Here is a 15372-nt window from a genome sequence, read left to right on the forward strand (position 1 = left end):
CACACACACACACACACACACACACACACACACACACACACACACACAGCACCTGAGGACCACGGTGAAGCGGCCGTGCGGTGGCAGCCTGGCTGGGGCCTGGAGGAAGGGACCGTGGGATTTCGAGCTCTGGCCACTTAGCCCCCTCTGCCTCACCTCTGCCCAACGCCAAATCCCCAGCGTCTCCGGGGAAGTGAGGGCCTATTTTCTTTTTTTTGTGGTACGAGGGCCTCTCACTGCTGTGGCCTCTCCCGTTGCGGAGCACAGGCTCCGGACGCGCAGGCTCGGCGGCCATGGCTCACGGGCCCGGCCATGGCTCACACGGGCCTAGCCGAGGCATGTGGGATCCTCCCGGACCGGGGCACGAACCCGCCTCCCCCGCATCGGCAGGCGGACTCTCCACCACTGCGCCACCAGGGAAGCCCGTGAGGGCCTATTTTCAAAGTCTGTTTCCCTCCTGAGCTGCGGGCCCAAACTGCCCTCCTCTGTCCCGTGGATCCCCACTTAGATTAACTCGGTTCCACAAGGAGCGGCTGTGCGCCCCACGCTCCCCCAGATACGCCAGGGAGCCGGGCCTCCTCCTGCGGCCCCTGAGGCCCGCTCACAGCTGTGCCTCCCGGGTCCCCTGCCCGCGGCAAGGAGGCAGCGAGGCCCCCCGGGCCCCAGCTCAAGGCCTGGCCTTAAGCAATGGGCACCCCACCTGGGACCCGAGCCACACACACAGGGGTCACGTCAGCCCCCATTCTGCTGCCCCCCCAGGGATGCGGGGTAGTCCCTGCACCCCGGCTTTGAAACAGCGCTGAAGGCCCTCCGCTTTCCCAGGGGCATCCTGTCACTTTTACTTGTTTTGTGCAGTACCTAACCCTGAGGTTCATGTAAACAGGTGTTTACTAAATTATTTTAATAATGACAGCGACGGCTGGGAGGTTGTTTCATTATCAGAACGTTTAGCACTTGTGTCATTAAATATTCAGCACCTGATAGTTTGCACGATTCTCCGATTCTCCGAGCCCACCGTCAGCTTAGGCGACAGTGGGGACGGAACCTAGGAGGCTAAATCAGTGCGAGTCTCTCGCCAAGTAGTGTAGCTGTTAAGTCCTCAGGTGTCTCCCAAACAATCCATCGGCTTTCTTCAGTCCACCCGGGGAAAAGAAAATCGTCTACCGATTTCAAATGCAGAGCACAGATTCCAGAGTCCCCACGGGGACCAGCGGGGTGCAGCCGGCTGACTGGTCACCACCACATGGCAAACAGCCAGACCCCAGCAGGAGGCTCCCCGGGGCAGGAGGGGGCTGCTCCAGCCACGCCCTCACAGTCTCAGCTCCAAGGCCAGGGCTCTCGGACCCAGGAACTCGCTACAACAACCGAGAAAGCTGAGCGGAGAAAGGGATAGAAAAGACAACACCGGGAGCTGGAACACATCACTGAAAATTAGAACAAACCTCAGTTACTCCCTAACCCAGGTCTCGGGAGCTTTGCTGCCATTACCCAGCATGGGACCAGCCAGATTCATAAACAGCTGTGAAGTGTACCCAGTTGTTTTTGTGTTTTTCCCCTAATAAAGTTAGGAAAATGTCTTCTTGCCTTTGAGCTGACAAGCTCTGCAACCCTACCGGCCAGGCTTTCCAGCTCCCACACTCCAGGCTGGCCCCAGGCTGGGCCTGGGACCCCCGGGCCCCTCTGGTTACCAAGCCCTGGTGAGAAAATTAATACGGGGAGGAAATTAATACAGGGCCGTAACAGGTTCAGGCGAGCAGGATGCTGCCTGTGCTAGAGATCAAGGCAAGGCTGGGGCAGGAGGGCGAAATCCGAAGTGGGTTCGTTACCGGAGAGAGGGTGAGAGGTCAGCGAGGGCGGGTCGTGCTGGGGGCCCGTGGCGTGCGTGCGGCGGGCACTCTGGTCTTCGGAGGCCTCCGCCCTGGGGCGGGCACGCACAGCAGCAAGAAGTGCCCTGCAGAGCCTCGGCCCCCTCGCCCAGCCCCGCAGGTGCCCCTCCTGACTCCCAAGCCCTGGGGCGCCACCTCCTGGAAGAGGCAGAAAGCGCACCCCCTCTGCTCTGGGGGCTGCATTCATCCGTCAAGCGTCAAGGCCTTGTGCTAGGAGGTGGGGATGCAAAGATCAGCAGGGCCTCAGACCCCCACCCAGGACGCCCCTGCGTCTCCTTTTGCATCTGTCTTACACCCAGAAGAACCCACCTCGGGCAGTTTTAAATCACAGAGAAAACAGGAGGAAGAGTCCCAAGTCATCCCCGAGACTCAGGGGCCAACGGCTCACCATCTCTGTACCTGTAGCATCTACCTGCAGAGAACCATTCACCCAAGGCGAGGCCCCAATGTGCAACGGTGTCAGGGCTGCACCACCAGTATTCCTGTCTGCTACGCACCGGGTCCCCAAAGGGCTCTAGGCTCTTGTGCAATCTATTTAAAATAGCTTTTCCTTATTCAGTGTGTGTGTGTTGTGCACATTTAAATACTGTTAGCATGTGCTCCATGGAAATAAGGAACAATTGATTCTTGTAATATATTCTATTGTATAGTATTCTGATACACTGGGAAGTATGTGAGCAGTACTAGGGACAATATCTGGAACCTCAAGAGCCCTTTTTCTCTGGGTTCCTCCATGCAGAATCCAAGAAGAAGTTAATGTCGTGCTTTCTTCAACCTGTGCAAGCTGAGGTGCAGGTAACAGTGCTCTCTGACCAGTGATCGTGATTATTATTACTTTATTATGATGATAATAACTGTTCTGCTGCATCGCTAAGCAGTGCTCTGAAAAGAAAAGCACAATGTGTCTTCCACTCCCAGAACACGTTTCCCCCTCTGCCTTGTCTCCAGGAGATAAGGGACATTCTGATGTTTTATTTGTTAAATGGTTGACTATTAAGAAACTCATTTGCTAGCTGGAGGCTGCAATGGAAAATCAGCCCAGAAAAGTGGGAGGCTGGTGTGGGACCAGAGCGGATGGGGCGCTGGAGGTGAGGGGAGGCCCACGAGACCCTCCCTGCCTGAACCCAGGGTTGGGGGCCAGCCCTCAGGGAACCTGCGGGCTATTCCAACGTGCTGACCCCCGTCTCCACACCCCGACCCCCAACACACACACACACACACACACACACACACACACACACACACACACACACCCCACTGCAAAACTGGGGCAAAGGCCTTGCATTGAGCTACTCTCGAGTCCGTTGGGAAGAGGAGGATGTAACCCCCGCCCCGGGCAACTTTTCCAGTCCTCCACTCGGCTGTCACCACCCGACGTAATGCCCCTCTTCCCTCTCTGCTCCTGAAAGCCCAACCCTGGGTATGTCTCATCGCCCCGTTAGTTATGAAGCCACAGCAACCCCTTCCCGGCAGACGTTCCTGCTCCTCCAGGTCTGCCCACCCACCCCTCCGTCACCCTCCTCCCCTCCTGCCCCAGGAAGACCCCAGCAGTGCCAAGGACAGGGCGGGGGGAGATGGAGGGGAGACAGGGATCCTGGTGCTCTTACACCTGAGAAACGCATCCGGGAAAGGAGGCAAAACTGCTCTGTGAATTATATAATCACTGCGGCTTCAAGGGAGAGGACTGGGATCCAGGTTGCCATAGTGTTTGTGGCGTGCGGCTGGGAAGGCGGCGCACGGCCACGCTCCCTGCTGCCGGCCCCTCCATCTTCCCCACAGACCTCGTGGGGCCGCGGCGCCTACTTGGAGTGTCTGCTCCCTGCACACGGGCGGGGAGGGCGCGCTGGGGCACCAAGGGGCAAAAGGAAGGAAGGAAAGGGCCAGACAGGGTTTGTCCTGCGCGGAGAAGAGGCCTTGTGACCTGCTGAGGGTCATCACCACGTGAATCATGATTACGACCACAGGCCGCTGCCATTGTCAGTGACAGCGAGGACGTGGCCGCTGGGCTCTCCCCTTCAAGGCCGCCTGGACCGAGCTGGGAGCCTGGAGGGGAGAAAGCCATCCCCGCTCTTCACAAACATCCCCCTTTCTTTTGTGCCTCTCCTGGCCTCCCTCCGAATCCATCCACACCTCCATCAGGAAGGGGACAGGGGAACCGGTAGGGGTGGGGCATGGGGGAGAGAAATCCAGGGGCAGAGCTTCCCTTGTGACCCCAAAGCCCTGGCTCACCCTAGAACCCACGACCCTTGACACAACCCTTCCACCAAAAGAGGCCCAAATTCCCCCACGGCTGCCCAAAAGCTGTTGATCAGTTTCAGGTTGGACGGAGACCAGGGAAGCTGCCTGGCAGTCTCTGGCTCTAAAGCGTAGGGGCTCTGCCTGCCAGCGGTGGGGCTGGGGGCCTAAGGAGGGAGGAGGCTGGAAAGAAGAGGGAGGGATGGAGACAACCCCTCCACCAGGCTGCCCTCAGAGGAGCCCCTGATGTACCCAGGAAGTAGCAGGGCCCACAGCGACAGGTACGGAGAAGGGAGAGATTGGAAGGAGTGTAAACAGGGAGGCTTGGGAAACGGAGAGACAGGGCAGAGCCTGCGCCCAGAGGCAGAGGAAGCCACGGGGAAGGCAGAGACGGAGCTGGAGGCGGCCGCACTCCGGCAAGACCGTCCCTCTCCGCTCCATCGTGATCTTAATTGCAGGGCAGTGCCCGAAAACAATAACTTGTTAATACGGGCGGCGGGGGAGGGGGGAGGGAGAAAGTTTCCAGGAAGTGGGGAGTTGCCTGAAAGCCTTTCCCCCTTGCAGGGGGAGCTGCTGACACTCGATGCCAAGGATGGAGATACTGGGAAAACGCTGGGCGACAGCGTGCAGCCGCGTGAGCTCGGCACACCCTTTTATTACCGCCTGACACATGAAAAAGCGGAGCCCACGCACCGCCCGAGTTCTAAACGCTGACATCCTCAGGTGCTGTAGCCCACATGTGGGTGCGAACAAGAACACACGGGGCGTGGGCGCGCGGGGGTCAGTGGCCGCAAAGAGGTGGGTGGGTGTAGGTGAGCCGAAGAGGAGGGACACAGGGAGGGAGAGAGAGAGAGAGAGAGAGAGAGAGATGGGGGGGGTCCACAGGGAGAGGGAGAGAGAGGGAGAGGGGAAGGGAGAGGCGCCAAGACTCGAAGCCGCCCCCCTGGAGCGCGCTGCCCGGGCGGGGGCGCCGGCCGGCCTGGTGCGGGGCGCGCGCGCGCGCTCCCAGCCGCGCCCGGGCGAGGCGAGGACCCCGGCCCAGCGGGCTGGGGCGTCGCCGGCCGGGTAGTCGGGCTCTCCCGGCGAGCGCGAGCCAGCGAGGCCGGAGCAGACACTTGGGAACTTTTCCCCTCGCCCGGAATTCTCCGGACGCGCGGCTCGGGGGCCGCGGGCGCGGGCGGGGGAGGGGCGGGGATTTTCCGCTCGGGCTCCGCGCGGTTCGGCCAGGGTCTCGCGGGCCCGCGGCCGCTGGGGCAGAAGGGCGCGCGGAGGAGACCGGCCGGGGCCGCGGGGCGCGCGGGCGAGGCCGGCGGGCGCGGCGGCGGGGTCCAGCCTTACCTTGGTGGTTTTCCTCCGGAATGTACATCCTCGTGTTTTCATTGACCATGGACCAAGAATTGTTTGAAAAGGAGAAGCCACAAAGAGGAAGAAATGTCAAACACGCCCGAGCGGGTCTGCACTAATCCCTCCTCCGAGGCCGGCGGCTTTCGTGCAAAATTCGAGGAAGCCGTGGATCTGCAGTCGCTCTTCTTCCCTTCTGATGATTACCTGATTCCCATTATTGCATCAAACACCAAAAACTGATCCTTTCCACTACTGCCTCCTTCAGTGAAATTGTAGTGCATCTCAGCACATCCGGGCCCCTTCCAAGAATTCAGCGCCGCACCTCTGGCGGCCACAGCATTTGAAAAAAATAAATGGGGAGGCAGAGCGAGAGGAGGCGGGAGGGGAGAGGGGAGCGCGGACCCCAGGGCGGGAGAGGCCCGCCGGCCGCCGGCCTGAACCGTCTCCGCCCGCTCTCGGCGCGTCCTCCCCGGCCCTGCTCCGCTGTTCCCTGCCCGAAGGTCCGGCGAGTCCCGAGGGCGAGGAGGCAGGAAGGCGCCGCCGCTCCGGGCCGCGCCGCGCGCCGCTCTGGCAGGAGCTGTTTCTGCAGAGGCGGCGAGAGGGAGCCGCCGGCAGGAGCGCGGAGCGCGGCGCTCACCCCGCGGCCCGCCGCCCCGCCCGCCCGCCCGCCCGGCGCGCCCCAGGCGGACGCTCTGAACGCTTCCAGATGTGGCGGCGGCGCGCGGGGCCGGACGCACGGCACGGGGCGCACGGCGCGGGGCGCGCGGCGCCGACTCCAGCCCAGCCCGAGCCCCCGCTCGCCCCGCCGCCCGCGCCTCGGCCCGCATGCCGCCCGGACACACCCCTCGCGCCCCGCCCCGGCCCCCGCGTCCTGCGCGGCCCCCTCGGCGCCGAGGCCTCGGGCGCGCAACTCCAGGAGGCGGGGCCGTCTGCCCACCTAGAGTCTCTGCGGATCGGGCCACTGCGCGAAACAGCAAAAGGAGCCGCGGCGCCACGGCTCTGTTTGGAGGATTACGACCAGGGCGGTTGCACGAGCGGCGTGGATGCGGAGAGACGGGGCCAGAGAGAGAGGGCCCGAGAGGCGGAGCCTCCTGGAGAGGCAGCGGTGCCCAGATGTCTGCGCAGACTAATAGACCCGGGTTTTCTTATTCCTCCGAGGCCGCCGAGCACGTGTGCTACCAGGATATCCTCACCTTCTCCTCTTAATTATTTCTGCCACCCCGGCGGGAATCTGTTGAGCGCCTGTCCTTCCCGGAGCAGCAAAGCTTTCTCCCCGTCACTCAGGCAGCCACCGAAGGTCCATGGCACCCCCTGCAGGCCCGGGCCCCTGAGAGCGGGGCTGCCTGAGCCCTGGCAGGGATGCCTACAGCTCCCTCTCGGGAAAACGCCCCCCTTCCTACCCTCAGACCCCGCCTCCCCATCCGCACTCCTCCTCGGGGGAGCCCATCCAGCTCGGTGTGTCCAGCCCAGACCTCTCTCCTCCCGAACGCCAGGCTACCGGGCGCACTCTGTCTCCGCTCGGAGGCGGACGGACATCTCAACCCTAACGTTTCCAAACGCCGAACTCCTTACTCTCTGTGCAAAACCTGCTCCTCAGCAGCCTCCCCGTCTCAGCGGACGGGGCCAAAAACCTGGAGTCGTTCTTGACTCCTTTTTCTCTCATCCTCTCATCTGGTCCTTCGGGAAATCCCGAAAAATCGTGCATGTGACCACTTCTCAGTTCCCCCGTTTCTACCCCGAGGCCTGAGCCGACATGGTCCCTCACCTGAGTTCCCGCAGAGGCTGCTGCCGCATCTACCCTCCCTCCCCCCTCCTTTGGTATCTTCTCGATATGGCATCTAAAGGGACCTGTCCCAGTACCGCACTGCGCAAACCCCCCAGAGGTCCCCAGTTCACTTAGTAAAAGCCAGGTCCTCAGAGCAGCCTCCAGGAACCCACAGAAACAGCGGGTACAGCTGCTCTTACGGCCTCCCCTACTGGTCTCCCACTGCTCCAGCCTCACTGGCTCCTAGCAGCGCCCCAGACTCTCCAGGAACACCTCTCCCTCTCTCTCTCTCACACACACACACACCCCTGGAGCCCTTTGCTCTAGCTGTCCCTACTGCCTGCAGCCCTCTCCTCAGCCACCCACCTGACGAACCCCTTCACTTTCTTCAAGACTGCTCAAATCTCACTTCCTCAGCGAGGTTCCCCCTGACCACCGTACTTAGTACATTGAGACCTCGGTATCCGCGGGTTGCGAAGCCGCGGATGCAGAACCGCGGATACAGAACCGCGGGTTGCGGGGTGGGGGACTAAACGACACTATTTTGTAAAAGGGACTTGAGAGCCACGGACTTTGATATATGCGGAGGGCCTGGAACCACTCCCCCAACCAGCCCCTCCAGCGCTCTCAATCTCCCCTTCCGCTACTTTTTAATTGCTATTTAATCCCTGTCTAACATGCTGTACTGTCTACTTATTCATTCATTGTATTGTTTATTGTCTGTATTCCCCACTAAAATGTAAATCCCATGAGGGCAGGGATCTCTGTCCTTTTTTGTTCACCAGTTTATCTCAAGTGTATAGAACAATGTCTGGCAGAGGGTAGTTAATAAATATGTGTGGAATGAGTGTGTGAGTACCTGAGATGCCACCATTCCTGCATCAAAATGCCTCCATCGGCACCCTCGTGCATGTCTGAAACCTCACTGCTCCAGCCCCATTCCTTTGGCCAAGGGTTTGGGCCCCAGCTTAAAATGCAAAGGCCCCTGTGAGACGCATTAAGCTTTATCCATTATCTTCATTCTACTGTGAACAGTGGTCTAGAGAAATCTGGCCACTTTACCATTCTGGTGTGTTCATCCCCAATTTTCAAGCTAAGAGAGAAAATCAGAAATGACACAAATCCAAACACCGCTTCCATTTAGCTTTAGGGTGCATTATAGGCCTGTGTCTCAGGGACCCGTGCACCTGTGTGTTTAAACCAATATTAAAATCAGTTTGCCCCCCTTTACACACTGCAGTACAGGAATAATAACAGTAGCTAACACTGCTGAGTGCGCTGGGCTGTGATAAGTGTTTTACCCCGTTATCTCCCTTAACCCTCATTACAAGGATAAGGCTGGTATTACTGTTGTGATTACTATCCCCATTTTACAGATGTGGAAACTGAGACTTAGAAATTTTACGTGTCCAGAGTCATCCAGCTGGTAGACTGCGGAGCCTGGACTTAGCCCAGGAGGGTCTGACTCCCAACACGTGTTGGTACCATGATCCTATGCTCAAAGGGGTGACCGAGGGTCAGCTGGGGCAGGGCAGGGGACCGAGCAGTTTAAAGTGACAGTAAAATGATTGCAAAGTGTGACCCAGGGAATTCACAGGGAGCCCGGTAACTGAGAGCGGGTGCCCTGTGTCAGGGGCACAGATGGGATTTGCAGCCAGGCTTTTCTCAGGGTAGGCAACGTGTAAATCTAGCAAGTAAATATTACCTTCATGCCTCTCTGGCTTCGTTTTTCACTTCTCTTTCCAGCTGTGAAATGTGTTCTTTCCCTTCCAGAGAAAGGTACTTCCAAAATATTTGGTCTTGCAATGAGCACCCATGTCTCGGCTTCTAACTTTGGAACACAGCCTTCAGTGCTCCCTTTCCAGGGAACAGATTCTCAACGTGACAAGCGGAAACCATCCTGAATTCCGAGTGGGGGTTTGGGAGATGGTGGGAGCCGAGGAGGAGGATCTTTTTCTCTTTCATGGCGCAATTTGACTCTAAGGTGAAGGCTCTCTCCCCTCTGCCCTCCCTGGGTGCTGTGTGTGTGCACTCTTCCCGCGTGGTGTGTGGTGTAATGTCTGGATGCAGATGTGCCTTTTCTCCGCCCGCCTTCCCGCTACATCTTAAATGTCTTCAGAGAGAGAACTGTGTTCATTTTTCTTTGTGCAAAGCATAATGCTTGGTCTATAAGGACACTCACTGTATGTTGAGTGCCTGATTCACTCTGGAAAAGATTTCTTAAATGACCACAAATATTTCCTTTGGAAGCAATTAAGAGTGTAATGAATTTGTTAATTACAGTTCATTTGTAAGAGTGAAAAGCTTGGAAACAATCTACATATCCAACAAAAAGGTTGGTTAAATGATAACAGTAAGAGATTATTACAGCAGCCACTATGGAAAACAGTATGGAGTTTCCTTAAAAAACTAAAAATAGAGTTACCATATAATCCAGCAATCCGACTCCTGGGCGTCTATCCAGAAAACTCTAATTCGAAAAGATACATGCACCCCAGTGTTCATAGCAGCACTATTCACAATAGTCAAGACATGCAAGCAGCCTAAATGTCCATTGACAGATGAATAGATAAAGAAGATGTGGTATATTTATACAATTTATACAATGGAATATTACTCAGCCATAAAAAAGAATGAAATAATGCCACTTGCAGCAACATGGATGGACCTAGAGATTATCATACTAAGTGAAGTAAGTCAGACAGAGAAGGCCAAATATCATATGATACCACCCATATGTGGAATCTAAAATATGATACAAACTTGTTTTTGAAACAGAAACAGACTCACAGACAAAGAAAACAAACTTATGCTTACCGAAGGAGAAGGGAGGGAAAGATAAGTTAGGAGTTTGGGATTAATATATACACACTACCATATATAAAATAGGTAAACAACAAGGACCTACTGTATAGCACAGGGAACTATACTCAATATCCTGTAATAAACCATAATGGAAAAGAATCCAAAAAAGAGTAGATACATATATATGTATGTATAACCAAATTACTTTGCTGTACACCTGAAACTAACACAATATTGTAAATCAACTATATTTCAATTTAAAAAAAAGATTATTACAGTCATTTGCTCCCCAGAACATCCCTATGAGGGAAATGTAATTATCCACCCTTTACAGACACCCGTGGATACGGAGGGCCAGCTCTACTACCCCATGTTATATAGGGTCATTTCACAGAAGGGTCAACTAGCTGGCAGAAGTCTTCACAGCTGATGAATTTTGGAAAACCTGGGATTTGAACCCAGCCACCTGTCCTCAGACACCGAGGCAGCAGCCTCCATAGACTCGCCCCCTGGGAAAGGTCAAAGTCCTGCAATCAGCCACCACTCGACGTGCTCCCTCCATCAAACCTAAGGACGCACCCCAGCAGTACTCCCAACTTTTACTAGGCTACATGCTTAGATGCTTTCATGAGTCAGTAGTTAGTGCCAGAACATAGGTGCCCTCAGCATATACCTGTTGAATTCACACTAATCACCATCATTGAATAACACCTGCAGTTCAGAGCCTGGTCTTTGGAGATGGGCGAGGCACAGGGCCAGACTCTCCCTGCTCTGAACGGTGGGAGCTTGGACGCCTGACTTCACTTCCTGATGCCCAGTTTCTAGGAAATGGAGCTAACAGTGGTACCTCTCTCTCCGGGCAGGGGCGAGAATTAAATCAAATAATCCAGGTGAAGCATGTGGAACGTGTGTGCTGGCTGTTAACCATCCCTCACCCCCACAAGAAAACCATGTCGAGGGGCTACTCTGGGCCCCAACCTCTCCCCAGCCCGGCCAAAGAGCCTGACCAGCCCCATTCTGCAGGTGTGAAATGGCAGCTAAGAGGTTATCTTTCTTCCCCAAGATTGCTTGGTCAGTAAGTGACAGAATTGGAATTTGAGCCCAGTTCCATGCAGATCCCCTCTACACAGACATTTCAGGCTCGGAACTAAAATGGAGGAGAGGAAGGGGAAAACTCTCCCAGCTCACGATTCAGAGAGCAGGGCTGACGAGGCTGCAGGCTGACCCCGACATCAAACTGAATCTCTCCTCCTCGCCTACTTGTCCAGAGGCCACAGGACAGACCGGATCCCTGCAAACCCGCCAGGTTGTCCGTACGTGTTGCATTTAAGGAAAAGACTCCTGGCAGCTTACCACACCTCAGGCCCAAGGGGAGGCCAGAGTGTTTGGAGGTGAGGGGGGCTCAGCCGAAGCGTCCGCAGATCACAGGGGTGACAACGGGGGATCACGCCCACCTTTGTGATTTCCAGCAACTTGATCACCCAAGACAGGCAGCGGCAAGACGGTGGCCAGCCTGTCCCTGGCGACTGGCTCTCCCTGTGGGAGGATTCATACCGGACGTGTGGGTGCAAATTGTGGGTCTCTCTCTGGGTCAGCAAGATACCAGTCCAGGCCAAGTCATGCAGCTGGCCAGTACCCCTCCTCCGCGAAACGGGGCCACGGGGTCCTATGGCCCACCGCTCTTTGCAAAGAGAAGCTGATGCAGGAAAAGAGCTGAATGGTTGAAATGGTTTCCTTAGCATCTCGTCAAGGCCCCGGGGAAGTTCGTTTCCTGTGGGTGACCTGCTGACCCCTTCAGACCCAGCTGCCCGCTTCTGAGGGGCTCAAAGGCCACCACGGACACACGTTCCCACATGTCTTAGTGTCCCTAGGGCTGCCCAAACAATGACCACACACTGGGTGGTTTAAGACAACACATATTTTGTCTCTCAGTTTTGGAGGCTGAAAGTCTGAAATCTGGTGGGGTCCCACTACCTTCAGGGGCCCCAGGGGACCGTCCATTGGCCTCTTCCACCTTCTGGTGGCCGCAGACACCCCTTGGCTTTTTGTTTGTTTCATACAAATTTATTTATTTATTTATGTTTGGCTGCATTGGGTCTTTGTGGCTGCACGCAGGCTTTCTCTAGTTGTGGCGAGCGGGGGCTACTCTTCGTTGCGGTGTGCGGGCTTCTCACTGCGGTGGCTTCTTTTGTTGCGGAGCATGGGCTCTAGGCACGCGGGCTTCTGTAGTTGTGGCAATCGAGCTTCAGTAGTTGTGGCTCGCGGGCTCTAGAGCGCAGGCTCAGTAGTTGTGGCACACGGTCTCAGTAGTTGTGGTGCACGGGCTCAGTAGTTATGGCATGTGGGCTCAGTATTTGTGGCACGCGGGCTCTAGAGCACAGGCTCAGTAGTTGTGGTGCACGCGCTTGGTTGCTCCACGGCTCCACGGCGTGTGGGATCTTCCCTCCTGGCTCTGTCTCTTTGTCCCTTCGCCTCCTCCTGGTGGCCTGTCAAGTCTCTCGAGGACACTTGTCATTGGATTCAGGGCTCCTGGATAAGCCAAGATGACATCTCCCTCTCGAGACCCTTAAGGTAACTAAGTATGGCCACCGTCGAGGTTCTGGGCATCAGACGTGGACGCACATGTTGAGGGGTCACCATTCAACCAGCGACATGGCCTTAACGCTCCCTAAGTCTCTTCACCACATCCTTTGAATCCCACGTCCAACCGTTACTAGTGACGGAAACTTTGGCTAACTCCCTCTGGCTCTTTCTCTCTCTCTGATTTATAAAATGGAAGGGATGGGTGTATGTCAAGACTTAGTGAAGGGAGTGGTAAATAAGTCCAGCATCGCCGCCTACGTTGAAGGCACCCCTTTCCCTCAGTGCTCGATTCCACACTTAAAACAACTCTGTGGGGAAACATTACCCCCCAGTTTCTAAAATAGAGAAACTGAACTCCTGGGAAGTTAAGTAACTTGGCCACACAGCTCAGCAGCTAGGAGTGGACCTGACTTTTTTAAAAGTTTATTCTATTGACGTATACTTGATCTACAATGTTGTGTTAATTTCTGCTGTACTGCAAAGTGATTCAGTTACACGTATATGCACATACTTTTTTTTTTTTTTTTTTTTTTTTTTGCGGTACGCGGGTCTCTCACTGTTGTGGCCTCTCCCGTTGCGGAGCACAGGCTCGGCGGCCATGGCTCACGGGCCCAGCCGCTCCGCGGCACGTGGGATCTTCCCGGACCGGGGCACGAACCCGCGTCCCCTGCGTCGGCAGGCGGACTCTCAACCACTGTGCCACCAGGGAAGCCCGCACATACTTTTTAATATACTTTTCCAGTATGGTTTATCACAGGATATTGACTATAGTTCCCTGTGCTATCCAGCAGGACCTTGTGGTTTATCCGTCCTATATCTAATAGTTTGCATCTACCAACCCCAAGCTCCCAGTCCATCCCTCCCCCACCTCCTCCCCCTTGGCAACCACAAGTCTGTTCTCTATGGGAGTGGACTTGACTTTAAACCCAGAGCTCATCCTGCCATCCAGCCTCCCCACCCCTTTACCTTCCTCACTATTCCAGGCTGGGGAGAAACTGTTTTCTTAACATAATCCAGAAGGTGCCCCCTTCAGTAGGCCTTCCAGAACCTTTCCCCTCTAACCAGCTTTTACAAACGTTCTCTCCTCTCCTTCTATCCTTCTGGATGCATCCTGAGTTCTTGGTTATCTTCCAAACATGGTCCTGAGGGTAAACACCTTTCTCTGGCCATCAGAAGTCAGCTGTTAACTCTTGTTCAATTAATATAACTATTAATATAACTATTAATATTAATAGTATGTAACTATTAATATGTTAATATAACCCTATTAATATAACTCTTGGTCATTTCACCTTTCCCTTGATATCTCAGCTGGTTTTCAATCTATAATGTCTTCTCTCTCTGAGCCTGGTTTTTCTCCTTCTTGCCCATGGAGGAAGAATAAATGATGGCTCAGTTCATATTTGTGCTCTGGATCATTCCTTCCTGAAGGGTCACTTTGCATGCATCTCTCTTAGAATTCCATGGCATTAATTTCCAGCTTGCTTTCCTACAATGTCAGAAATTATGTTAGACTAGAAAATTTCTGCTTCCTGATCTGACGTGGGTCAGGTAATGCTTTGCCTGACATTTGGGCAAGGGTACCTCGTTAAACAAAAAAGGATATTTGTTCCCTAAGCCTCTTTTTTAAAGAGATGTCCTATTCTTTTTCTTTTTTTTTTATACAGCAGGTTCTTATTAGTTATCTGTTTTATACCTATTAGTGTATATATGTCAATCCCAATTCATACCACCACCACCCCTCCCCCACTTTCCCCGCTTGGATGTTCTATTCTGATTGTAGATTCTAGGGCTCTGTTAGAGGGATAACCTTGGGTCAACCTACAGCAGTCTCTTCCCGGTATCAAATCTACAGGAATAGTGAGTGATACGGGCCACGCAGATAGGAGTCATTGCAAATATTTACGTTCTCAGGAAGAAAACCCCAATGCCCTCTGACTGATTCCACCTTGGTACCAGACCTGGCTTAGTCGCTCTATCTTCTGAGCAGTTGAAAGGCAATTTTCCAAGAGCCGGGGGTAGAGAAGTTATCACTAGCCATCACCACCCTCACAGTGAGTTCAGTGCCCCATATAGTACAACTGGATACCAGCTCAGACAAAGCCAAGTCCAGGGGCTTACACGAAAAGGGTGCCTCCTGAGAGGTGACCGTCATTAACTCGCCAAATGACTTCCGTTCGACAGCCAGCTGGAGCCCAGTGCAACCGAGACCTTGGCAGCTTTCAAGCACGGCAGGACACTCCCAGCCATCTCCTCATACTACCCTGCAGAGCTAGCTCTGCCCCTGGAGAGGGCTTAGGTCAAGGTCATACTTGAAGACAAGTGTCATTCCTGCAAAGTTTACCGGTTTTGCCATATTCCGTTTCAGATTCCAATTTTCTGCCCTTCTCACGTTCCGCCCTGTTTCTATAATCACTGTTCGCAATGAAATATAACCTCATTGTTTTATTATTAATCACCAAACCTTGGGAATCACTTCTTTCCAAACTGACTAAGGCTGCTTATAAAGTGACACCTAAAGAAACTTCTACTACAGTTTAGTTCCAAGAACATGCTGTTTGGCCACACGGAAGCATATTCACGTCTCACCTGTATTTGGACCCACTAGTGGGCTGGTTCTGCCCAGTGATACGCGAGTGGAGCGATGTGTGTCACTTTCAGGTTGAGATGATGAGAGGCCTGTTGTGATGCTCCTTTCCTCTCTTCTGCTGCGAAGTCTAGATGGAGCGGCTACGAGATAGGGAAGGACCCATG

The 15372-nt window shown here is 54.7% G+C and overlaps 1 protein-coding gene across 2 annotated transcripts in view; it reads right to left on the minus strand.

Annotated features, from left to right (window-relative positions):
- CACNA1C (calcium voltage-gated channel subunit alpha1 C) overlaps positions 1-5916 on the minus strand; it is a 477743-nt gene extending 471827 nt beyond the window's left edge. For both annotated transcript variants that reach the window (XM_024128968.3, XM_028490773.2), the window contains exon 1: positions 5460-5916. In XM_024128968.3, the coding sequence (XP_023984736.2) occupies positions 5460-5508 (49 nt within the window). In that variant the 5' untranslated portion in view covers positions 5509-5916. The remainder of the gene's footprint in view (positions 1-5459) is intronic.
- Between the last annotated feature and the right edge of the window lie 9456 nt (positions 5917-15372).

This window comes from Physeter macrocephalus, chromosome 6, assembly GCF_002837175.3.
Source record: "Physeter macrocephalus isolate SW-GA chromosome 6, ASM283717v5, whole genome shotgun sequence".
In the NCBI taxonomy this organism is placed as follows: Eukaryota; Metazoa; Chordata; class Mammalia; order Artiodactyla; family Physeteridae; genus Physeter; species Physeter macrocephalus.